General features: G+C 46.9%; 1 protein-coding gene across 1 annotated transcript in view; it reads right to left on the reverse strand.

Annotated features, from left to right (window-relative positions):
* HMCN1 (hemicentin 1) overlaps positions 1-26,912 on the reverse strand; it is a 655,003-nt gene that overhangs the window by 614,842 nt on the left and 13,249 nt on the right. Inside the window, 1 exon segment of the mRNA XM_044300627.1 lies at positions 3,242-3,312. Coding sequence (XP_044156562.1) covers positions 3,242-3,312 — 71 coding nt within the window.

The following is a 26,912-nucleotide window of genomic DNA, read 5'->3' on the forward strand; positions in this document are numbered from 1 at the left end:
TTCAGACCCATTGACTTGAATGGAGCCATGGAACGTGATTTGCGGGCAATAATAGGACATGTTCTATCTTTCAATGGAACGTAAAAATGGAAATACGGAAACGGAATGCATACGGAGTACATTCTGGTTTTTTTTGTGGAACCATTGAAATGAATGGTTCCGTATAAGGAACGCAAAAAACGGCCCGTAAACGAAAAAAAAAAACTGTTGTGTGAAAGAGGCCTTAAAGCAGGCATGTCCAAACTGCGGCCCTCCAGCTGTTGCTAAACTACAACTCCCAGCATGCCCTAATTGCCCTAATAGCTGTAAGCTATCCAGGAATGCTGGGAGTAGTTTAGCAGCAACTGGAGGGCCGCAGTTTGGACATGCCTGCCTTAAAGAGATCATTCACTTTAGTAATCCCTACTTGTTATAATGGTCTCTTGACAATAAGATTACAAAGTATCTCCCAGTCGAGACCCCAGCCATTAGCTGTAATAAGTGGGAAGACGTGTCCCCCACAGGGGACATTATGCAGAACACTGCACCCATTTAAATAAATGGTTAATCTATATAATCCTGGACAGGCCTTTCAGAGTGAAGGACTAACCTATATTCTAAACAAGAGGCTTTCTTTTATGAAAATGGGTAAATTAAAGGAGTCATCTTTTTATCTTATATGGTTTGTTTTGAATATTATAAATATATTGAAATGAAAAGTTAAAGATAAAACACTTCCTCGTTGATATCATTGGCTGTGATTTGTAATTTATAATTAAAGGGGTTCTGCACTTTGCTTAAACTGATGATCTATCCTCTGGATAGATCATCAGCATCTGATCGGCGGGGGTCCAACACCCGGGACCCCCGCCGATCAGCTGTTTGAGAAGCCTTCTCACTGTTTACAGCCGGCCGAGTGACGTCACGACTAGTATCACTGGCCTGGGCAGGGCTAAGCTCCATTCAAGTGAACAGAGTTTAGCCGCGTCCAGGCCAGTGATACTAGTCGTGACGTCACTGGGTCAGTGGTAAACAGTGAGAAGGCCGCGGCGCTGCTGGAGCACCGCTGCCTTCTCAAACAGCTGATCGGCGGGGGTCTCGGGTATCAGACCCCCACTTATCAGATGCTGATGATCTATCCAGAGGATAGATAGATATCCAGAACCCCTTTAAGGCTAGGTTTCCACATTCAGGTTTTTGAAGCCAAAGCCAGGAAAACTAAAACCCAGTCAAAAGATCACAGCTAAAAACACTGTAATGTTCATGTCCAGTCACTTCAGTGTAGCTGTGTTTTCTGTGGAATATGAATGACTACTCTTAAAAGAACACACCCATAAGATTGTATTCATCACATACAAACAAATGGGAATATTATTTTTTATTTGTAAAAACGGGTTGATGGTTATTATTATTATTAATTTGAAAGCATCATTAATTCCATGGCGGTGTACATCAAAAAGGGGTTACACAAATATAAAAATCCAATAAAGAAGAAACTATTAACAGACTGGTACGGAGTGGGGGAGAATCCTGCCTGCAAGAGCTTACAATCTACAAATGGTTTTCTAGACATAATTTTTATAGTCTCTCCACTTCCTGCCCTGACTCTATTACTTCCTCCTGCATATGGACTTTTTGTATCGTAAACAGCCTCACATAATGCTTTCAGTCACACCATCACTGTGACCAGAGAAACCCCTGTAGTGACTCAGAACAGGGCACTAATCAGTGCTCTTCTGCATCTTTATCTAGGTCTATCAAGAGAACATTAGAGCTGTCATACTATTATTCCAATTCTGCACTAGCTATAGGGGGTGCAGAGGTAGCAGTCGCTACCGGGCCCAGAAGCCTGAGGGGCCCAAAGACCCTTGTGCCACATAAGACACTGGCATTATAGAAAGTGCATACTGGTCAATTTACACCTCTGGCTGGAGGGAAGGGGTTAGGTCAAGAACTTGGCATGAGGGGGTGCCCTTTCAATGTTTGCCTCAGGCAGCAGGAAGGATACGTGCCCCCCTGCCCCTTGCCAATAAGCACTGAGGGACGGGGGCCCAAGCTGAACTCTTGCACCAGGGCCCATGAGCTTTTAGCTACGCCCCTGATCACCTGCATACCACCAATCAGCTAAGGATCCTAGCTGATTACATATAACATAAAATCCCACCCTAAAATGATGACAAAAACCCCCAACTGTGAAGATGGACCATAAGATTGATATTAGTAAGCTAGAGATTCCTTCCTGAATCAGTATAATTAGTATTGATGATTAGATGGAGAATTTGAGCACATGATTGTTTGTTAGGGATGTTCAAATTCATGTGAACAGTCTCAACAGTGTCTAATATATCAATTCAGATATAGCTGTAGGATGTTTATAGTTCCTTTCACATATTGGAATGTACCGGGTAGCCAAAACTTATCCTTATAGAGTATAAACTTATCCTTATAGAGTGTCACAAAGTAAATCGTTACCGAATCGTCACCAGAGTTCGCTCTTCTTTGCGTGATATCACTCTCCGGGAATCGGCCTCCTGACACTCCATGCTATTGCCTTTGTTCCAAAATGTGAAAGGAACTATAAACATCCTACAGCTATATCTGAATAGATATATTAGACACCGCTGAGACTGTGCACATGAATTTGACCATCCTTACCAACAATCATGTGCTCAGATTATCCATCTAATCATTGATACTAATTATACTGATTCAGGAAGGAATCTCTAGCTTACTAATATCAATCTTATGGTCCATCTTCACAGTTGGGGTTTTTTGTCATCATTTTAGGTTATATGTTCAGCTAGGATCGTTAGGGACATATTGGTGGTACACAGGTGATGGTGTGCTCCTTCGTCTGCCGGGTCTCTGGGCCGGACGGAGCGGCGCACCATCACATCTGTGATCCCTAATTTTTATTGTTATGTTTCATTGAAGAATTATATTCCATGTTTTATATTGAAGTATAAGATTTGATTTTTTTATTTTTATTGAAGAATCATTTTTTATGTGATTTGGATATATACTGCATGTGGCTGAAATAAACATTTCCTTCATTTTTTGACATTTTCCTTGGTACATTCTGGGATGAAAGAGTGCCTGTTTATCTCTACATATTATTCTTTACCAGTTACAGACTGGTGGGCAGTCTGCGTACAGTGCACCTAAATTTATAAGCCAAGTCGGGTGAGCTGCTATATATTTATAAAAACCTAAGGTATGTCAAATGCTCTGCATGTCAGGATCCCGTAAAAGTTCTACTGACCTGCACGTATAATTCTTTAAGTTCATTCTTAAATGTCTCTGGATCAGTTGTGATTGTGACTGGACCAATTTCTGGAACAGAAATGTTATTGTTACTAAATCTGGATTAATTCACATTTATAAAGCAGGTTAATGCTTGCAGTATGGCAGAAGAACTAGCACACATAGTAACAGGTCTGCAATCTTCAAGCAAAATGAATTACCTCCCTTCCCTTAATTACTGTGGTTGTCCTCTTCTGCACCCACCTCGGGTCAGCTTTGCCTTTCTAGTACACACATGTCCAATCCTGTGCACAGTACTCCAGGTGTGGTCTGTATGTTCCTCTATGCCTCTTTAAATGTGCTTAGCCTTGGCAGCAAATGTAATGTTCACTAATATCCATTAGTCTCCTTCAGTGTCAGTTTTACTTACTGTTTTCTATTGAATATATCATTGTAAAATATCTTTGGGGGAACTTACCATCCCCCTATACCAGTTTTCTGGCGTAAATTTTTTTAAACCCTGGGTTTAAAACATCTAGGTGCAAGTGGTGGTTCTACCCCACCCTCTCCACTTTAGGGCTTATGCACACAACCGTAAGTATTTTGCGGTCCACAAAAGACGAATCTACAAAAAATACGGATGACGTCCGTGTGCATTCTGTATTTTGCAGAATGGAACAGCTGGCCCCTAATAGAACAATACTATCCTTGTTCGTGATGCGGACAATAATAGGACATGTTCTATTTTTGGGGGGCATGCAGACATACAGAAACAGAATGCACATGGAGTACCTTCAGTTTTTAGCGGACCCATTAAAATGAGTGGTTTCGAATATGGTTCGCAAAACAAAATGGAAGGGACACGGAAGGATACCTGTGCGCATGAGGCCTTACAAAAACTGGGTGTGGAGTCGGAGTGCATACAGGGCCATCAACCACAGCTCTTTTAACCTAACTTGCGCAATTTTTCTGTTGTAAATAATAACTAAAATCTCAAATTAGGCGCATGGACTGCTGAAACTGTTTTTATGGCCAAATTGGAAAACCACAATGAATGATAAAGAAAGTAATTCATGTCTATGATAAGAACTTACCAGACTTTAGTATGTTTTTTTATTTTTAACCGCTATTTTCAGGAAAGATTACGAATTATGAGGAAATTTGTCTCCATGACGATTTGAATTTTTCCTGAAATTTGGATCGAAGTCCACTTCATTAACTTCAATTTGCACAACACTAATAATTACCACCAAAATATTCTAGTCAAGTACTACCAGGCTAAAAAAAAGTCACGGACACATATGTTTTTTTCTAACGGACACATAAAAAAAGGTGGCTATTTTTACAAACTGTTCAGAGATTTCTGGAGAGTTGGCAACTCTGCTTCCAGAGCTTAGTATCATTTTTAATATATTGAATTTCTATTCTGCAAGCGCTCTACAAGGACACTGCTAAATATACAATACTAAAGAGCCCCAAACTGAGCTTTCCACACAAAGGAGTATTACGAGATGTTCTAATACCAAAATTAGTACTGCATCTATAGAATCATCCGTATAGTAAATTATTTTTTATCAACCGTGGTCGGCAGGACAAATTAAGGGCCCCTTACATATGACATGATCTGCTGAATTAATTCATTCCCAATCATTTTCCACTGCAAATAAGACGAATGCTTGTTGGCTGATCGGATCTTTTATCCAAACACAGAACACTGGTTGGTGACACATCCGCCCGGGTATGTCGTGGACTTGCTGTTGACAATATGCCAATATAGCAATAATTGTCCGTCCCCCGTGCAGTTTGAATCGCACATCTAAATGGTCCTTTAAGTAAAAGCAATTAGAGGTCATTCAAGAGTAATATTTGCCCATCTAAAAGGACCATTTTATGTACCATTTTTACTAAAGACACAAGATCACATTAACCTACTGTAGGTACACCAAGGATATAATTCCCTTTGCCTAAGGCCTCTTGCACACAATCGTATGGCTTTTTCAGTATTTTGCGGTCCATTTTTAACGGATCCATTTTTCCAGGTTTTTGTTTCAGTAGTGTTCCTTTTTTTGTGGATACGGAAGACATACGGATGCATTCCGTATGCATTTTGTTTTTTTTGTGGAACCATTGACTTGAATGGAACCACGGAACGTGATTTGCGGGCAATAATAGGACATGTTTTATCTTTGAACGGAAATAAGGAAACGGAATGCATACAGAGTACCTTCTGTTGTTTTTGTGGACCCATTAAAGTAAATGGTTCCGCAAACGGAACACAAAAAAAAGTTACGGAAAAAAACAAAAAAACGTTTGTGTGCAAGAGGCCTAACCTTTAACAAGACCATGCAATTAAAGAGGTTGTCCACTTTGGAGCTGAAGCATGACACTGCTCCTATTAAAATAAAAGTATCAGACATGCTGATCCTGAATCAAAGTTTTTGTGACCAAAACAGCCTAAAGACAAAAGTCTATCATCTACATTCTTTCCTGGTACAATCTATTTGACATGGGGTTTTAAGGGCCATGTTCACACCTGTCAGATGTGTTACAGATTTTGGCATGGAATCCATGCTATACTCCAATCTGATAGTAATCTATATCCCATACATGTGAATGGGATTTTCACAACCCTGTTCACGTCACTGGAAATGTCATCACAAATAACAATTGCGAGAGCATGTAACTTTTTCTGACTGATTCCACATGTAAGAGGCTGGTGAATAAGCCAAATGTGGATTAGCCCCATTGATTTCTAGAAATTGCCATACATGTTCCAGATGGGAATAGCCCTTGACTGCCAAGTCCCAATTGTGGCAACTTGTGGGTCACAAACCGACCACATTCACTACCATTATGTGCAATGTAGTGGTGTAACGTTGCAGTCTTATATTGTGCAAATACAAGCTGTTGTATCATTCTCTTCAAGAAGAGTATTTCTTGACATGAAATATCCAGCTGTGTATAATATGTTTTATTGTAAAGATGGGTAAGATCTATGGTACTGTGTTTCTAAAGTGTCAGCAGTGGTAGCATGTGCGTTGTGATGATTACACCTATGTTACGGTTGTTGTGTCCTCTTGATGTCATTTAGTTTTTCCTTGCCAAATCCAATCACAGTTATATTGTATACATTATTTGCCCGGTTGTTATATTCCTAGGCTCCACAAATTGTAAACCAGTTTGTAAAGTCACACAGGATTTGTAGTCACACACAATAGTTGTACAACTAAGGACAAAAAACCATGTTCCCCATTCCTGAATGTGAACTGCAGGCTCCAGATCGAGTGGAATGCATTGGTAAAGAATGCAAATAGCAAATGTATACACGAAATGTGTCTGCCGTAGGGTTACACTGCAACGTAAACAAGAAATAAAGTTACTCTCCCTGTTTGACAGTTTGCATCCTGTGCGTAACTAGACAAAGCTGGGCACCACACCAAACTTTTTAATGAGCCCCTTTGCCCCACCAGAGCAACTTTCCTGCCACCCCCTTCTCCGGCAAGTCAAGACCACCCACGCTCACCATGACCTGCACAAAAGACCACTACAAAACAGAATCCAAAAATAGGCTCCACACAGCACCCCAAAACTCAGAAGCACTTTCCCAAATGTCCTTTTAACTTAAAATATGTCTCCTGTCACTCATCTACAAAACACAAATAAGCCCTTGTTCACATCACCGTTCAGCATTCTGTTCTCCTGCTCCGTTTAGGGGCAGGAGAACGGAAAGGACGGATAAGCACATAACTGACACCAAACTGAGTCAAACGGAGCCTGAGGACCCCATAGACTATAATGGGGTCCGTTATGTTTCCGCTCGGAAGATGATTTTTAAGCGGAGACAAAAGTTGTGCAAGCAGGAGTTGTGCATGCTCCTAAACGGAGCAGGAGAACGGAAAGGCTGAACGGTGAAGTGAACGTAGCCTAAGTCGCACGCTTGCTTGATTGTTGGTGCTTCCAGTCCTCAGGGACACACAGGCCGCTGACAGCGCTGCACTGCTCAGTGAACAGCCGCATGTTGTGTGCTGAGCTCTGCACTTCTGGCGCTGTAATAGGTAAAGAACGTCATAGCGCTGGTTAGCCTCATGATGTCCTTTACAGCACAACTCACAGTAACACAATACTACATTTGCAACAATATTATTTTGTCACAAAAGTGTCTAAAAAGTTGAGAACTTTGCAACTTTTTAAAGTCAGAAATCATGTGCATGTAGATGATAAATTTCCCCCTTAGGCCTCTATCACACAACCTTTTTTTTTTTTCGTTTACGGGCCATTTTTTGTGTTCCGTATACGGTCCGTATACGTAACTATTTATTTCAATGGTTCCGCAAAAAAAACGGAATGTACTCCATATGCATTCCATTTCCTTTTTTCCGTATTTCCGTTTTTCCCATTAAAAGATAGAACATTAAAAGATAGAACTTGTCCTATATTTCCCTGCAAATCACGTTCCGTGGCTCCATTTAAGTCAATGGGTCCGCAAAAAAACAGAAGACATACGGAAATGCATCCGCATGTCTTCCGTATCCGTTTTTGCGGAACCATCTATTGAAAATGTTATGCCCAGCCCAATTTTTTCTATGTATACTGTATATGTATACTGTACTGTATACTGTATATGCCATATGGAAAAACGGACTGGAAAAACAGAACAGAAACACAACGGAAACAGAAAAAAACGGAACAACGGATCTGTGAAAAACGGACAGCAAAACACTGAAAAAATCCATAAAGCCGTGTGAATGAGGCCTTAGTCTTGCCACAGGACATATGGCTGCTATGGTGGAAGTTACGCCCCTGGTTTGCACCACTTTCTGCACAATTCTGGCCCAGTCTTGAACAAATTCTGCAGAGAAGAGAGTGATCAGCACCATTTTTGTCTGGAAACTGATTGAAGAGACAGGGCTCGGCCAAAAGCTGGGGCTTATGGATCATTTTCCCCTAATGTAGACAGGACACAGCAGGTACACTCCTGCTGAAATCGCTTGACTATGGATGACCTCCTCCTGAGACACATAATGAAGATTTTTTCATAACCTAATTTTTTTTTTTTTCATCCACGTTTTTTTGTTTTGTTTTAGAAAGCAGTCTCATAGAGTCTTTTTTTCTTTTTTTTTTTTTAAAAAGCAGTCTGATGTGTAGGCCCAGGCAGAGAGTAGAGACAGTTTTATTAATATTTTGGGATGCATATGATTTGATCACTCTATATTACACTTTTTGTGAGGCAAAGGCCCCATGCACACGGCCGTGTTTCACGGCCGTGTGCGGGCCGTGGAACCGCGGCCTGGATCCCTCCTGACAGCAGGAGCGCACGGCGTCACTGGTTGCTATGACGCCGTGCGCTCCCTGCTGCCGGCACAGAACAGTAATACACTGGTATAGATCATACCAGTTGATTACTGTATTGCGGCGGCAGCAGGGAGCGCACGGCGTCATAGCAACCAGTGATGCCGTTTGCTCCTGCTCTCAGAAGGGATCCAGGCCGCGGTTCCACGGCCCGCACACGGCCGTGAAACACAGCCGTGTGCATGGGGCCAAAGTAACCAAAAAATGGCTGTTCTGGTACAGTTTTTATTTTTTGTTCATCTGACAGGTTAGATCATATGCTATTTTTATAGAACAGGTTGTTATGGATGAGACTTTATGAAATATGTCTGCTGTTTGTTTGTTTGTGTCTGTTTTACATAATAAAGCCCTTTTGAAAAAAAAAACTATTTTTTTGTGTCTCCATGTTCTGAGAGCCATAGCTTTTTTATTTTTTGGGTGATTGTCTTATGTAGGGGCTCATTGTGTGGGATGAGGTGACGGTTTGATTGGTACTATTTTAGGGTGCATTCAGGGCCGGTGCAAGGATTTTTGCCGCCCTAGGCAAGATAAAAATTGACGCCCCCCCCCATCAGATCCGGAATTGCGGACCCGGATCCGCAATTCCGATCCTGAAAAAAATAGTACATGTCCTATTCTTGTCCCCAATAGCGGACAAGAATAGGCATATTCTCTTAGTGTCGGCAATGTGCGGTCCGCAAAGTGCGGAGCGCACATTGCCGCTGTCCGTGTTTTGTGGATCTGCAAAACACACACGGATGTGTGAATGGACCCTAAATGTGAGGTAAATTAGTTTCCAATGTAGTATTAATAATTAAACAATTACATAATAAACATATTGCATTGTCTACTTACCACCAGGACAATAAGATGATCTGGTCTCTGGCTCTTGGTCTGGCTCTGGGAACTCCCTTGTCACTCTCCCCCCCCCCCCTCCCTTGTCACTCTCTCCCCCCCCCCCCCCCTCCCTTGTCACTCTCTCCCCCCCCCTCCTTTGTCACTCTCTTCTCCCCCCTCCCTTGTCACTCTCTTCTCCCCTCTCCCTTGTCACTCTCTTCTCCCCCCTCCCTTGTCACTCTCTTCTCCCCCCTCCCTTGTCACTCTCGTCTCCCTTCCTCCCTTGTCACTCTCTTCTCCCTCCCTCCCTTGTCACTCTCATTCTACCCCCCCTTGTCACTCTCTTCTCCCCCCTCCCTTGTCACTCTCTTCTCCCCCCTCCCTTGTCACTCTCTTCTCCCTCCCTCTCTTGTCACTCTCTTCCCCCTCCCTTGTCACTCTCATTCTCCCCCCCTCCCTTGTCACTCTCTTCTCCCCCCCTCCCTTGTCACTCTCTTCTCGCCCCCCCTTGTCCCTTTCTTCTCCCCCCCTCCCTTGTCACTCTCTTCTCGCCCCCTCCCTTGTCCCTTTCTTCTCCCCCCCCTTGTCACTCTCATTCTACCTCCCCCCCTTGTCACTCTCATTCTACTCCCCCCTCCCTTGTCACTCTCTTCCCCCCTCCCTTGTCACTCTCATTCTCCCCCCCCCCCTCTCTCCCCCCCCCCTCCCTGGTCACTCTCATTCTCCCCCCCCCCTCCCTGGTCACTCTCATTCTACTCCCCCCCTTGTCACTCTCATTCTACTCCCCCCTCCCTTGTCACTCTCTTCTCCCCTCCCTTGTCACTCTCATTCTCCCCCCCTCCCTTGTCACTCTCATCTCCCCCCTCCCTTGTCACTCTCTTCTCCCCCCCTCCCTTGTCACTCTCTTCTCCCCCCTCCCTTGTCACTCTCTTCTCCCCCCCTCCCTTGTCACTCTCTTCTCCCCCCCTCCCTTGTCACTCTCTTCTCCCCCCCTTGTCACTCTAATTCTACTCCCCTCCCGTCACTCTCATTCTACTCCCCCCCTTGTCACTCTCATTCTACTCCCCCCTCCCTTGTCACTCTCATTCTACTCCCCCCGTCACTCTTATTCTACTCCCCCCCGTCACTCTCATTCTACTCCCCCCTCCCTTGTCACTCTCATTCTACTCCCCCCCCGTCACTCTCATTCTACTCCCCCCCCCCCCGTCACTCTCATTTTCTCCCCCTTGTCACCTCTAGTGTAGCATGGCCGAGCTCTGTTCGGTCCGCGGTACAGGAGCTTTTGTTTCCTGTACCCGGCCGGACTGACAGGAAGTGCTCACTTAGTGTGCACTTCCTTTCAGTCCGGCCGGGTACAGGAAACAAATGCTCCTGTACCCCTATCGAACAGAGCTCGGCCACACTACATTAACAACACAGCAGTCAGCTGGCCGCCCGAACCTACATAACCAATTTTTTTTTTTTTTACCTCAACGGGCGCCCCCTGCTAAATGGTGCCCTAGGCGACTGCCTAAGTCACCTTACTGGTGGCGCTGGCCCTGGGTGCATTTGACTTTTTGATCACATGGTATTGCACTTTTTGTGATGTAAGGTGATAAAAAAAGGCTTTTTTGCCACAGTTTTTATTTTTATTTTTTTTACAGTGTTCACCTGAGGAGTTAGGTCATGTGATATTTTTATAGAGCAGGTTGTTATGGATGTGGCATTACCTAATATGTATATATATTTTTTTATTTAAAGGGGTTGTCCGGGTTCAGAGCTGAACCCGGACATACCCTTATTTTCACCCCGGCAGCCCCCCTGAGCCTAGCATCGGAGCATCTCATGCTCCGATGCGCTCCCATGCCCTGCGCTAAACCGCACAGGGCACGGGCTCTTTTGTTTTCAATAACACACTGCCGGGCGGTAACTTCCGCCCGGCAGTGTGTTCGGTGACGTCACCGGCTTTGAGGGGCGGGCTTTAGCTCTTCCCTAGCCGTTTTACTGGCTAGGGCACAGCTAAATCCCGCCCATCAGTGTCGGTGACGTCACCGGGGTTCCTGTCAGCCCCATGGAGAGCCCCGGTACATCACCGGAACTCCTAAAAATGCCTTTGTCTTGAGCAATTTAGCGCAGGTCAAAGGAGAGCATCGGAGCATGAACTGCTCCGATGCTCCTGTCAGGGGGGCTGCCAGGGTGAAAATGGAGGGATGTCCGGGTTCAGCTCTGAACCCGGACAACCCCTTTAAGTTTTACTCAATAAAAACATTTTTGAAACAAAAACATTTTTTTTTAGTCTCTCTAAATTCTGAGAAACATTTTTTTTAAAGTTTTTGTAAGATTGTCTTAGGTAGGGTCTCATTTTTTGTGGGATGTGGTGATGGTTTGATTGGTTATATTTTGGGGGCATACACATTTTTGATTGCTTGGTGTTGCACTTTTTGTGATGTAAAGTGACTAAAAATACCTTGTTACTGAGGCAAAGATGATTCTGTCATCTAGGCCCCATCTTTACAGAGGTTCTTCTCCATCTCCAGTGATGTTGGAGAGAGGCCATCAACATATGCTTCCAACTCTGTGGGAATAGTTTGAGGAAGGCCCTTTATTATACAAAAATATCCACAGACTCCAAAGTCCACTCACTCCAAAGTCCTGCAGTAAGCCTTCTCAGAACAGTGGAAGCTGTTTTAGCTAATGGGGGCTAACTCCAAATTAATGCCTACGGATTTAGAATGAAATGTCAATGTCATAAAAGCTCCTGTAGATGTAATGTGTAGTGTCTCACTACATTTTGTCCATATAGTGTATTTTAAAGAGGTTCAGACTCCACCACTCATGTTTCACAGCACGCAAGACTATTTACACTTTAGCCACAGAAAACTACCAAACAATGTCCCCCTAAAATGTTTGATTTGTGGTGTTTTAGGAAAAGGTAAGGGATTAAATCTAGGCCTGGGGTAGCAAAACATTGGGTGAAACTTCGGCATGCCCTGTTGGTTCAGTTTGGAATATAGTTAAGGGTACTTTCACACTTGCGTTTTTCTTTTCCGGCATAGAGTTCCGTCACAGGGTTTCTATACCGGAAAAGAACTGATCAGTTTTATCCCCATGCATTCTAAATGGAGAGTAATCTGTTCAGTTTGCATCAGGATGTCTTCAGTTCAGTCGTTTTGACTGATCAGGCAAAAGAGAAAACCGCCGCATACTACGGTTTTCTCTCCGGCGAAAAAAACTGAAGACTTGCCTGAACGCCGGATCCAGCATTTTTCCCATAGGAATGTATTAGCGCCGGATCCGGCATTCAGAATACCGGAATGCCAGATCCGTCCTTCCGGCCTGCGCATTCGCAGATCGGTAAAAATGTAATAAAATGTACGAGACGGATCCGTTGGTCCGCATGACAAGCGGAGAGACGGATCCGTCCTTGCAATGCATTTGTCTCACAAATGCTTTCAGTCAGCGGCAGATCGGCGGATCCGGCGGGCAGTTCCGACGACGGAACTGCCCGCCGGATCACACTGCCGCAAGTGTGAAAGTACCCTAAAGCTGATCTACTGCAATGTTCCTGTTCTCTTGTTTGCATGTGACTATATGATGGCCCAAATTATCAATAAAATCTGTTATGTCAAACTATAAGATATACAAAAAAAATCTGTTAAAAAATTTGAATGCAGAGACATGGCCAAAAAGTCATCCCACGACACAAACATCTGGGTAACGAAAGGTACTGTCATGCCATAAGCTCAAACGTGATATTTAGGTCATTCTCTACAGAGGGTGCGTATTTAATGAGCCTTAGGCCTCTTTCATACGAGCGAGTGTAGTGAATGGATAGTATCCTGACTTAATCCTGAACCATTCATTCACAAATTTTTCATGTAGCATTTCTGTGCCCAGGAAAAATCACAGCATGTTCTATATTGTGCATGGTTTGATGCAGCCCGGGCTGCATAGAAGTGAATGGGGCTTGCGTGAAAAATTGAAGAAATCCGTATATACAATGCATTTTTCACTGATGGTTGCTAGGAGATCCAGATTGTATTGCTTGTGTGAAAGACGCCTTAATAAGGGGGAGCCTGAAAGCTTGCTTTAACCCCTTTCTGATATCAGTCATGCATGTATGGCAGATGTTGGGTCTTTCAAGATGGCGCCCAAAATGGGCACCATAGCAAACGAGTGACTGCTGTTTCACACAGCAGACAGCCAAGGCTAATGCAATTAAACCCCTTAGATGCCATGGTCAAATGTGACCATTGCATCTGAGAGGCCTAAAACCTGGAAGTGCATTCTTCCTGGGTGGCACGCTTCTCCTGGGCGGAGATCAGAGAAGGCGTTCTATGAAAGTAACAAACCAGAGCCTTTACTAGGCTTCTAGGCTCATTACAATTCAGGTCAGCAAGTGGCAGCACTTAACTGTAATGTAGCGATTTCTATATGGGATAATGGAGAACATTCCATTACATAAAAATAAACAATAAAAAAAATTAACATGGGCATCGCCTCGTGCGAAAACACTCTATTAGAACATAAAATAAACTTCTCATACTGTGAATGGAGTAACAAAAAAAAAATGGCTGATGCACTAAGTAAAAAGTGGTCAAAAAGTCAAAAACACCCCAGAATGGTATCACTCAAAACTACAGATCCTCCTGCAAAACAATGACCCCCTACACAACTCCATAGACATAACTATAAAAAAGTTATGTTAATTAGAATATGGCGATGAAACAAAAAATATAGAATTTTCTTTTCAGTATTAAAACGCAAGAAAAACTATACAAATGTTGTATCGTCATAAACGTACTGACCTGGAGAATGATGAGCACAAGTCAGTTTTACTGTATATTGAATTGCATTTTTTTCCCCAGCTCCCCACTACATACTATGCAATATTAAATTGTGCCATCAGAAAGTACAAGTCCGTATAAGGCTATGTGAATGGAGAAATAAAAAACGAATGTCTCTGGGAAAGCAGAGAGAAAAAAACGAAAATGGTAAAAATGGAAAATCGATCAGGTACTGTAAGGGTTAAAATAGATCATCTCTCGCTATTCGGTCCCAGACTTTTAATATAATCCATGACAGCGTAGTGGTTTACTAACGGTAATCTTTGATACTGTGGTCCTAGCTCTCTTCACACCTTCTCAGGATGGGACCTATGGAAAGCCCTGATGAGACGAGTGGCCTTAATGTCGGCCACTGGGACCCACATCCTCTCCTCAGGACCTTAACCCTTCCAATGAACGAGGTACTGGAGAGAACCGTGGATAATGCGAGAATCCACAATCTTAGAGACCTGAAATTCAAGATTACCATCAACCACAATCGGAGGAGGAGGGTACAGTGGGTTGGACATAAGGTTTTAATAGGGACTTGTGAAAAACATTATGGATCTTTCAAGTCTGAGGAAGATCAAGACGAAAGGCGACGGGATTGATGACGGACAAGATCTTGTAAGGCCCAATAAACTTAGGACCCAACTTCTAGGAGGGAATCTTCAATTTGATATTCTTAGTAGACAACCACACCAGATCACCCACATTCAGGTCTGGACCAGGCACACGTCTCTTATCCGTCACACGCCTATATCTCTCACTAATCCTCTTCAGATTATCCAGAATCTTTAGCCAAATAAATGACAAAGACGAGGAAACTCTCTCCTCATCAGGTAAACCAGAAGACCCCTCTCCAGAGAATGTCCCAAACTGCGGATGAAACCCATATGCACCAAAAAATGGTTACTTATCCGAGGACTCCTGGCGACGGTTATTTAAAGCAAACTCAGCAAGGGACAAAAAAGAATACCAATCCTCCTGAATCTCAGTCACAAAACAGCACAGATATGTCTCCAGATTCTGATTGACACGTTCTGTCTGGCCATTCGACTGCGGGTGAAAAGCAGAAGAGAACGACAACCGAACCCCCAAACGAGAACAGAAGGCCTTACAGAATCTGGAAACAAACTGCGTGCCCCTATCCGAGACTATGTCTGAAGGAATGCCATGCAGTTTGACAATGCCTGCGTGTCATGGTCTTACCTTCGTTTGACATGTGCTGGCGGCCATCTTGGTTTCTTGTAGCCTCCCACCCTGCGGCTTCTCCTTCCCACTGGGAGGAGCTGGATGCCTAGCTCATATATATAGAAGGTCTGTGGCTTCAGTTCCTTGCTTGGTCCTCCTGTGTTCACATGCTTCTAAGACTGCTTCTGGTTCCTGATCCTGGCCTCGTCTGACTACCCCGTTGGTTCCTGATCCTGGCTTCGTCTGACTACCCCGTTGGTTCCTGATCCTGGCTTCGTCTGACTACCCCGTTGGTTCCTGATCCTGGCTTCGTCTGACCACCCTCCTGGTTCCTGACCTCTGTCTACGCAAGACCCTGCTTCGGTTTAGCCATCCATTTGGACTTTTGCTACGGCTTGATTTCCAATAAAGCCTTCTTATTTCCACTCATCTCTGTTGTACGTCTGGTTCATGGTTCCATGACATTAGGACCAAGCCATGAATTCTGACGGTACAGGGCCATCCTCGCTACCTACGCTGGTTGCCAGACTTGATCAGCAGGATCACCTGTTGGGTCGGTTCGCTGTGGCGTTGCAAACCCTGCTTGAACGCACGGCTCATTTCGCTTCCGTTGCCGATGGGTCGGTTGTCGCTCCTGGGCCCGCTCCTACTGCCGCCCCGGTTGTTGCGCCAAAGTCTACCCCGACACCTGTTGCTGCGCCTGCGGTGTCTCGGGGTATGACCGGTTCTGCCCCCCTTCCACAGCGCTTTGGGGGAGAGCCAACTCAGTGCCGAGGTTTCCTTAACCAGGTGGGCATTTATTTCGAGTTGCTGCCACATGCCTTTCCTACTGAGAGATCAAAGGTGGGCTTCTTGATCTCGCTGCTCTCGGACAAGGCCTTGGCCTGGGCCAGCCCTTTATGGGAGAACAACAATCCGGTGGTTGCCGAGTTTTCCGGTTTTGTTGCTTCTCTTCGGAAGGTATTCGATGTGCCGGCTCGTGCTGCCTCTGCTGCGAAGCTCCTTATGTCCATCAGACAGGGTTCACGATCCGTAGCTGAATACGCCATTGAGTTTCGTACCCTGGCAGCAGAGGTGGGCTGGAATAATGAGGCTCTGGTCGCTGCTTTCTCTCATGGTCTCTCGGATGCCTTGAAGGATGAGGTTGCAGCTAAGGACCTACCAGTGGAGCTCGAGTCTCTTATTTCTTTCCTGATTTTGATTGACACCAGACTCAGGGAGACACCTTTCTTTAAGGAGAGCCTGCGGAGGTCTCCTAACAGATTGGCGCCTACGTTTGCTGTCCCACCCGTGCCTCCCTCTCCTCCCACGCCTCCTGGGGATGACTTGTCTGGGGGTGAACCCATGCAGCGGGGGTTTGCTCGCCTGTCCGAGGGGGAGAGGGCACTCCGGAGACGCGAGGGCCGATGCATGTACTGTGGTCTCGGTGGGCATTTTCGGTTGGCATGTCCGAACCGTCCGGGAGAACGCTCGCACCTGAGGTCCTGTCGGGGGCAGATCTTGGGTGGAGTCTCCTCGTCCCCGGTTTCCCGTGTTGACAAACCACTGATCACGGTTGTCCTCTCCTGGGTCGGGGGCTCGGTGACGACCCAGGCGTTGGTGGACTCTGGTGCTGGTGGTTTGTTCATTGATAGAGTGTTCGTTGCCGCCAATTCCATTCCTCTGCAGCCTCGAGGTTCCCCACTGGCTCTTGAGGCGATAGACGGCAGACCCCTTCTGCCGCCACACGTGACTCATGAGACCCTTCCAGTGGGGATAGCCATTGGTGCCGTTCACAGAGAGTCGGTCTGTCTCCAGGTTATTTCGTCTCCACACTACTCGGTGGTCTTGGGGTACCCCTGGCTCCAGAAGCATAATCCGACTTTCGATTGGAGATCGGTCGAGATCCTCTCGTGGTCACCGCAGTGTGGGGTTAGTTGCATCCATGGGCCTGTCAAGTTGCTGTGTACTTCCTCGGACTCTCTGTTGCCTCCTGAATACGAAGAGTACCGGGATGTATTCGATAAGGTGCGCGCGGTTGCCCTACCTCCGCACCGCCCATACGATTGTGCCATAGAGTTACAATCCGGTGCCGTTCCTCCTCGTGGCAAAGTCTATCCACTGTCGGTAGCGGAGAATGAGGCCATGGAGGAGTACGTGAGGGAGGCGCTTTCACGCGGACACATTCGCAAATCCTCGTCCCCGGCAGGGGCTGGATTTTTCTTTGTGGAAAAGAAGGGCGGTGAGTTGAGGCCTTGCATCGATTACAGGGGTCTCAATCGCATCACGATCAAGAACGCTTACCCGATACCCTTGATTTCCGAGCTGTTCGATCGCCTCAAAGGGGCCACGGTCTTTACCAAACTCGACCTGAGGGCGGCATATAACCTGGTAAGGATCAAGGCGGGCGATGAGTGGAAGACCGCGTTTAACACCAGGACCGGTCATTATGAATCCTTGGTTATGCCCTTTGGGTTGTGCAATGCGCCCGCAGTCTTCCAGGAATTCATCAACGATGTTTTCCGTGACCTGTTGCAGCAGTGTGTGGTGGTCTATTTGGATGACATCTTGGTATATTCTGAATCCATGGAGGCCCACATTATGGATGTCAGACGAGTGTTGCAACGGTTACGAGAGAACAGGCTGTTCGGTAAGCTTGAGAAATGCGAATTTCACCGATCCCAGGTAACCTTCTTAGGTTACATCATTTCCGCTGAGGGGTTCTCCATGGATCCTGAGAAGGTTTCGGCTGTCTTACAGTGGCCCCAGCCCAGTGGTCTCCGTGCCCTGCAGCGCTTTTTGGGCTTCGCCAATTATTATCGGAAGTTCATCAGGGACTTTTCCATGCTAGCCAAGCCTCTCACGGATCTGACCAGGAAGGGCAGTAATTTCCAGGTCTGGCCGCTCGAGGCCATCCGAGCTTTTGAGGCTCTAAAGTCCGCCTTTGTGTCGGCTCCGATTCTGTCGCATCCCAACCCTGGGTTGCCCTTTGTCCTCGAGGTGGACGCGTCTGAGACGGGAGTAGGCGCCCTTCTGTCTCAGCGTAGAACACCAGAGGGTCCTCTGCTTCCCTGTGGGTTTTACTCCCGGAAACTGTCTTCCGCGGAGTGCAACTATCAGATTGGTGACAGGGAGTTATTGGCCATCGTGCAGGCCCTTAAAGAATGGAGGCACTTGCTCGAGGGCTTGGTGGTTCCGGTTCTCATCCTGACGGACCACAAGAATCTGACCTACCTTTCTGAGGCCAAGAGATTGACACCACGTCAGGCCAGATGGGCTCTGTTCTTGTCACGTTTTAATTACGTGGTCTCCTACCTACCCGGTTCCAAGAACATCAGAGCGGATGCCTTATCACGGCAGTACTCCGAGCTGTCCGGGGAGGAGTCGATTCCGACTTCGGTCATACCTCCGAATCAGATCCTGGCCGCCATTCGCACCAGCCTGACCTCTCCACTGGGTGAGCAGATTTTGGCGGCTCAATCTGGTGCTCCCTCTGGGAGACCCAACGGCAGGTGTTTTGTGCCTGAGGAGTTGCGCACTCGGTTGTTGCGAACCTACCATAACTCCAAGGCCGCGGGGCATCCTGGAAAGAACCAGCTGTCCTGGGCTGTTTCACGTCTGTTTTGGTGGCCTTCTCTACGTTCCGACATCGCCGCATATGTAGCGGCATGCTCCGTTTGTGCCCAGAGTAAGTCCCCTCGGCACCTTCCGTTGGGCCTTTTGCAACCCATAGCCACCGGGGAGCGCCCATGGTCACACCTGGGGATAGATTTCATTGTGGACCTCCCTGCATCCCGAGGCCATACGGTCATTCTCATGATTGTGGACCGGTTTTCCAAAATGTGCCACTGTGTTCCTCTCAAGAAGTTACCCTCTGCACAAGAGTTGGCCCCGATTTTCGCCAGGGAGGTCTTCCGGTTGCACGGTTTGCCCAAGGAGATTGTGTCGGATCGGGGGAGTCAGTTTGTGTCCAGGTTCTGGCGCGCCTTTTGCTCCCAGTTGGGGATTCATCTCTCTTTCTCCTCGGCCTACTACCCTCAGTCCAATGGGGCCGCAGAACGATCTAATCAGGCCTTGGAGCAATTCCTTCGTTGCTATGTCTCCGATCACCAAGACAATTGGGTTGACCTCCTGCCTTGGGCTGAGTTTGCCAGGAACACGGCGGTGAACTCTTCCTCTGGGACGTCTCCCTTCATGGCCAATTATGGGTTCCAACCTGCCGTGTTACCGGAGGTATTCTCTCCCCAGGATACTCCGGCTGTGGAGGATCACCTTTCCGTCCTACGTGCTTCTTGGGTACAGATCCAGAGGTCCCTTGAGGTCTCTGCGCAGCGCCAGAGACTCCAGGCTGATCGCAGACGAGCGCCCGCTCCTTCCTACCAGGTCGGAGACCGTGTATGGTTGTCCACCCGCAACCTCAACCTTCGAGTGCCCACTCCCAAGCTGGCGCCTCGCTTTGTTGGTCCCTTCCGAGTGCTTCGCAGGGTAAACCCGGTAGCCTATGCCCTTGCGCTTCCTCCTGGCATGCGGATCTCCAACGTGTTTCATGTCTCCCTGTTGAAGCCGTTGGTGTGTAATAGTTTCACTTCCTCGGTTCCTCGGCCCCGTCCGGTCCAAGTGGGCAATCATGAGGAATATGAGGTGAGCAATATCCTGGACTCACGCCTGGTCCGCGGTCGGTTGCAGTTTTTGGTCCATTGGCGTGGTTATGGTCCAGAGGAGCGTTCCTGGGTTCCCTCCGCAGATGTCCATGCTCCTGCTTTGCTCCGAGCCTTCCACGCACGCTTCCCTCAGAAACCGTTCCTTACTCCGCGGAGGAGGGGCCCTTGAGGGGGAGGTACTGTCATGGTCTTACCTTCGTTTGACATGTGCTGGCGGCCATCTTGGTTTCTTGGTTTCTTGTAGCCTCCCACCCTGCGGCTTCTCCTTCCCACTGGGAGGAGCTGGATGCCTAGCTCATATATATAGAAGGTCTGTGGCTTCAGTTCCTTGCTTGGTCCTCCTGTGTTCACATGCTTCTAAGACTGCTGCTGCTTCTGGTTCCTGATCCTGGCCTCGTCTGACTACCCCGTTGGTTCCTGATCCTGGCTTCGTCTGACTACCCCGTTGGTTCCTGATCCTGGCTTCGTCTGACTACCCCATTGGTTCCTGATCCTGGCTTCGTCTGACCACCCTCCTGGTTCCTGACCTCTGTCTACGCAAGACCCTGCTTCGGTTTAGCCATCCATTTGGACTTTTGCTACGGCTTGATTTCCAATAAAGCCTTCTTATTTCCACTCATCTCTGTTGTACGTCTGGTTCATGGTTCCATGACACTGCGCCAGCGTTTTAGCATTGGGTAACCCAGGAAAAGGAATTAAATGCGCCATTTTGCTAAAACGGTCTACTACTGCCAAAATCACAGTCTTCCCCGAGGAACGAGTCAGGTCCGTAATGAAGTCCATGGACAGATGCGTCCAAGGATGGGAAGGAATGGGTAATGGGAGGAGAGGACCCGATGGCCGTGAATGAGGGACCTTGGCACGAGCGCAGGTCTCGCAGGCTGCCACAAAACCCTCAACCGTCTTACGAAGAGCCGGCCACAAGAATCTCTGAGCAATGAGATCCACTGTGGCTCTGCTCCCGGGTGCCCAGCAAGGACAGTATCTTGATGCTCCTTAAAAACCTTGAGTCGTAAAGCGAGAGGCACAAACAACCTCCCAGAAGGAAAAAGATCAGGAGCCTGTGTCTGGGCTGCCTGAACCTCTGCCTCCAAACCAGGGTAAAGAGCAGAGACGACCACCCCTTCAGCCAAAATGAGACCTGGGTCTTCAAAGTTCCCCCCTCCCGGAAAACAACGTGACAGGGCATCGGCCTTCACATTTTTAACCCCAGGGCGGAACGTGACAACAAAATTAAACCTGGAAAAGAATAAAGACCATCTGGCCTGTCTCGGGTTCAGATGCTTGGCTGACTCCAAGTAGGCCAGATTGTTATGGTCGGTAAACACGGTAATAGGGTGTCTGGCTCCCTCTAGCCAATGGCGCCATTCCTCAAAAGCTAATTTGATGGCCAACAATTCCCTATCTCCCACATCGTAATTTCTCTCAGCGGAGGAGAGTTTCTTTGAGAAAAAGGCATACGGTCAACATTTGGCAGGAGAGGGACCCTGAGACAAGACCGCACCCACACCCACCTCAGAAGCGTCCACCTCAACAATGAAAGGTAGAGAGACATCAGGTTGTACCAAGATGGGAGCAGAAGCAAAACTCTCTTTGATACTAAAAAAGGCCTGAGTGGCTTAACAACAGAGGAATAATTCAAAATTAACTTCCTGTAATAATTGGCAAAACCCAAATAGCACATCAGTGCCTTCTGATTCTCAGGAAGCTCCCAATCAAGCACAGCGCGGACCTTCTCCTGGTCCATGCGAAAACCAGAAGCAGAGAGAAGAAAACCCAGAAATTGAATTTCTGGAACGCAAACACACATTTTTCCAGTTTAGCGTACAATTTATTCTCCCGCAGAATGAGCAAGACCTGACGTAGGTGGTCCCTATGAGTTTTAAAATCAGGAGAAAAAATCTAAATGTCATCTAGATACACTAGTACAAATTTCCCCATTACATGATAAAAAATGCTGTTCACAAAATGTTGGAAGACGGCTGGAGCATTCATCAAACCAAAAGGCATAACCAAATTCTCAAACTGACCCTCAGGGGTATTGAAGGCTGTCTTCCATTCATCCCCTTCCCTGACCCTGACCAGGTTGTATCCCCCTCTTAGATCCAACTTAGAAAAAACTTTAGCCCCAACGATCTGGTTAAACAGATCCGGGATCAGAGGAAGCGGATAAGGGAATTGTGATACTGTTCAGCTCCCTGAAATCCAGACATGGTCCTAAAGAACCATCTTTTTTCTCAGGCTCTCAGAGATATACGTACACATAGCGACCCTTTCAGGTTGGGAGAGATTGTATAAACGAGATTTAGGCAGCTTGGCGCCTGGGATGAGATTAATAGGGCAATCATACCCCCGATGAGGGGGCAGCTCCTGGACACCACTCTCTGAAAACACATCCGAAAATTCAGAGAGAAAAGATGGTAAAGAGATGCCGAGAGGCAATTCTCTGCGCAAAAGTCACTCCAACCATTTATTTGCCTTGCTTGCCAATCAATGGTGGGGTTATGTTTAGTGAGCCAGGGTAGCCCCAACACTAGAGGAGTAGGTAATCCGCTTAGGACGAAACATGACACATCCTCAACATGAGCATCAACCACAGTCAAACGGATATTGTGAACTATGCCCTTTAACGATTTTTGAGAAAGTAGAGCAGAATCGATAGCAAAAACAGGTATATCCTTTCCCAAAGTGCATACCTGGAAACTATGTGTTTGACTATCAATGAGATTGACAGCTGCTCCACTATCTACAAAAATCTCACAATGTTCTTGCTCTCTAGCGCCACCCTGACAGGTAGGACAAAACGGGAACTACAGGCAAATGGAAAACCTTCAATTTCCGCATCAACCTTGCCAATAGTAACAGATTTTTTTTCTTTTTGTTTCTTTTTGTTTCTTTTTGTTTCTTTATTACCCTAAAAAACTCCCTGAATCTCCTAGCGGGGCAAACATTTTCCAAATGATTTATACCTCCACAACAGAAACAAACCCTCCTCGGAGAGCTGAATCCTCTATTATTAAAGGCAAGCAAACCCAGCTGCATGGGCTCCTCCTCAGAGGGGATTGATAGAGACTGAGACCCCTGCGCACTCAATGAGACAGCCCCACTGTCCTTGGACTGAATATGACAGGAAGGAGTGATCTCTCCTCTCTGTCTAAGACGCCTGTCAATACGAACAGCCTGAGACATGGCAGACTCCAAGGAGGCAGGTCTCTTATGAAAGGCAAATGCATCTTTCAATCCCTCCGAAAGACCATGGCAAAATTGACTTCGGAGTGCAGCATCATTCCAACCAGAATCAGCTGCCCATCTCTGAAATTCTGAACAGTATATCTCTGCGGACTGTTTACCCTGGCACGAAAAACGCAGTCTAGATTCAGCCAGAGCAATACGATCCGGATCATCATATATCTGACCCAGGGCTACAAAAAAATTCATCCATGGATCGGAGGGGCCGTGCCCCCAACGGTAGTGAAAAGGCCCAAGACTGAGCGTTATCCCTGCGCAGCGAGATGATGATCCCCACCCTCTGCTCCTCATCACCAGAGGAATGGGGAAGCAGGCGAAAATGGAGTTTGCAAGCCTCTCTAAAACGAACAAAATTTTCACTACCCCCGGAGAAGGTATCCGGAAGCAAGATCTTAGGCTCAGTACAAACTCCATGAACGCAAGCAGAACCAGTCACCTGAAACTGAGAGACAGTTTTACGGAGATCTGCTACCTCCAGTGAAAGACCCTGCACGCGGTCAATCGAGGCTGAAACCGGATCCATGCTTAAGACGGTTTTGGCGGTTTATAATGTCACGGATGGTGTTGCAGAAAACTAGAAGTCACAAATAAAGATCTAACTGACTTGATCCCAAACTAAGGAACATATGGGTGAGCCCTAAAAAAGCCCTAGAGCTCTCCCTGCTCAGCCCATGCAAAGATCTTAATGATAGAAAATTGCATGCCCTCGTACCTAGACTGAGTGACACCTGAAAACCCTACAATAGTGAGGGGACACGACCACCGGCTCCCTGCACTTAATACGGAGGGAGTCAGGGTCACCTAGAATCAAGCCAACAGGAAAACACAAATAAAGTAAAAGACTTAACCGAGGAACCAGCAGTTGCAGCATCTAGCAGTGAGCACAATCCAGGAAGTTGCATAAACTGCAAAGTGATGCAGTATGGGAGGGGATATAAAGGGATGCAATCAGTGCAACTAGATGACAGTTGAGAGAGGGAAACGAGATGACGAAACCAAAACAAAAGAACCTCAAGCAAGAGGTACTGAAGAACGTCTGTCAGAGCTTCTCAGAGATCTGGCGGGGACACTGGGTTTGGAGCATTTCCATCTGTTTAGTCCACTTTTTTCAGTGAGTCAAATGCAACTTATAGCTGCATACACACAGGCTGATTGCCGTAAAGGATACTTACTTTTCTCTCATATTTTCCAGAACTCTCCTAATCTCTCTGCAATCACCCACAAGTACTGCTCCCATCTCTTACTAAAATGAGCTCTCCATATTTGTATATACAGTATATAGCAGCAATAGACCTACATACATTACTGTGCAATGCAGGCAGCCAGAATGTTCTTATTCTACTCTGTGGCTGTATGAAGAACAGCAGGGAATTTAGAGCGGGGGGCGGCGCGCCCCAGGTATCGGCTCTGACGGGGATGCCAGCAGGCCCAGAAGCAATGAGCGCTTCCATCAATACAGATGGAAGTGCTTATTGCTGAAGCGCTGACACCCAAGACCCACATACCGCGGCGGGGCAGGGAGCGGAGCGCATAGTTCCCTGCCCCACCGCCGATCACCACCATAGGCTTTAGGCCTACTAGGCCTGAAGCCTATGCGGTAGTGAAATCCTGACGCAGGCTCGCGTGATGACGTCAATGCGCACGCCTGTGCCAGGACTCGTAGCACAGTGCTGGGACCCTGAGTCTGCGAGCAAGCGCAGGGAAGTATTTAGCTTTTAGGGTTAGAGGGTTTTTTTTTTTTTTTTATCTGCCAACTTTGGGGGACACACAGGACAGAGGACGTGTGGGGGGGGGGGAAATATGGTGGGATACTGTGTGGGGGCAAATTATTTTTTTATTTAATGTGCCAAGTTCTTTGGGGGACATGAAGGGGGTGCACACAGGGGGATGTGGGGGAATATGCTGGGATACTGTGTGGCACAGTGGGGGTCAAATTATTATGGGAGGGGTGGCAATGTGGGGGACACTACTGTGTGGGGGCAATGTGGGTGACACTACTCTGTGGGGGCAGTGTGGGGGACACTACTGTGTGGGGGGCAGTGTGTAGGACACTAATGTGTGGGGGCAGCATAGGGGACACTACTGTGTGGGGACACTACTGTGTGGGGGCAGCGTGGGGGACACTACTGTGTAGGGGGCAGCGTGGGGGACACTACTGTGTGGGGAGCAGCGTGGGGGACACTACTGTGTGGGGGGGATGTCCCTGGATGTAAGAGGTATGTGGTCAAGTATTGGGGGGGGGATAGAGAAATGACCCGCCCCGGGTGCCAAACACCCTAGGCAAGCCACTGGTATCTATGGAGATCCAACTCCTATATAAGATATTTTATTATATAAAAATTCAGTGTAAACTAATTATTGGGGCACTTTAATAGATGCAATGATGCCATAATTACCTATCCCCTGGTCGTCAGTATCTGATCGATGGGGGCTGAACTGCTATACCAAGCACAGCCACTGTGCCATTTACGGTGCTGTGCTTAGCGAGCTGCAAAAATCCGCTGTGCTACTGCAAGCACCAATGCTTTCAAGCAGCTGTGGGGGGGAGGTCGCATCCCCATCAATTAGATAGTGATGAACGCAGAATATAGAACATGCTGCGTTTTTCACGCAATGCAGAACTGATGCGTGAAAAATTGCTCATGTAAACAGACCCATTGAAATGAATGGGTCAGAATTCAGTGTGGTTGCTATGCATTCATGTCACGCATTGCACCTGCGCGGAAAACTCGCTCATGTGAAAAGGGCTTTAAAGGGCCAGCAAGCACAACTTTATCTTCTCCAGCCAATGGCCAGTGAATGAGGTTAGGTAGGGCACCTTCATCCTGTGGGAAGTTTCCTGAGCAACAGGTTCTACTGATCTAGTCTTGTTTCATTTTCTTGTCTACCAACTACTACCTGTATCTGGATCTGACCCTTTGTTGCCTGACTTACCTGATCTCCTGAGCTGCCTCGAACTGACTTTGAATTGCACAAACTGTGCCTGTCCTGACCTCAGCTTGTCCCCGACTACAATGTTGCCTGTCCCCTCAGAGTTTCAAACCATTGCTTATTTGAACCCCATGGGTCAGTGGTCTAAGGGACAGAGACCACTTATAAAGGCATTATCTAAGTGGTCTCCCTGGTCTTCACCCCATAATCCTTGCTTAAGGGTTAAAGCAGTGCTTCTCAATTATTTTCTGTCATGCCCCCCCTAGGAAGAAGAAAACATTTCGCGCCCCCCGCGCGACTGTAAATAGTATCATTTGTCTATAAAATTGTTATAGTACACCTTATTATTGGTATCCTCCTGCGGTGTGCTTTGTACCCCTTCCACTCCTGCATTCCTGATATTATGCCCTTTTTTATCTAGGTTACCTTCAGGGCTTAGTTTACCTGCAGAGCGTCTTTTTGCACCTTCCCCCTCCTCCTTTTGATCCAGGGTACTGCCTTCTACTTCGTATACTTTTTCCTCCTCCATCCCCTGGTTACTATTTCTTCTCCCCTTTTCAGTTTTATTATCAGATTTTGTGTTTGTCCTACTTCCTCTCCTTGACCCCTGCTCTTTATGTTCTTTCTGTGCTTCAGCTCTTGTTTTCCCACCTGGTGATGCTGCGGATGTATCTTTGCGACTCTGCCTTGATGACATGCCAGCGTC

This window comes from Bufo gargarizans, chromosome 7 (assembly GCF_014858855.1).
Source record: "Bufo gargarizans isolate SCDJY-AF-19 chromosome 7, ASM1485885v1, whole genome shotgun sequence".
NCBI classification, from domain to species: domain Eukaryota; kingdom Metazoa; phylum Chordata; class Amphibia; order Anura; family Bufonidae; genus Bufo; species Bufo gargarizans.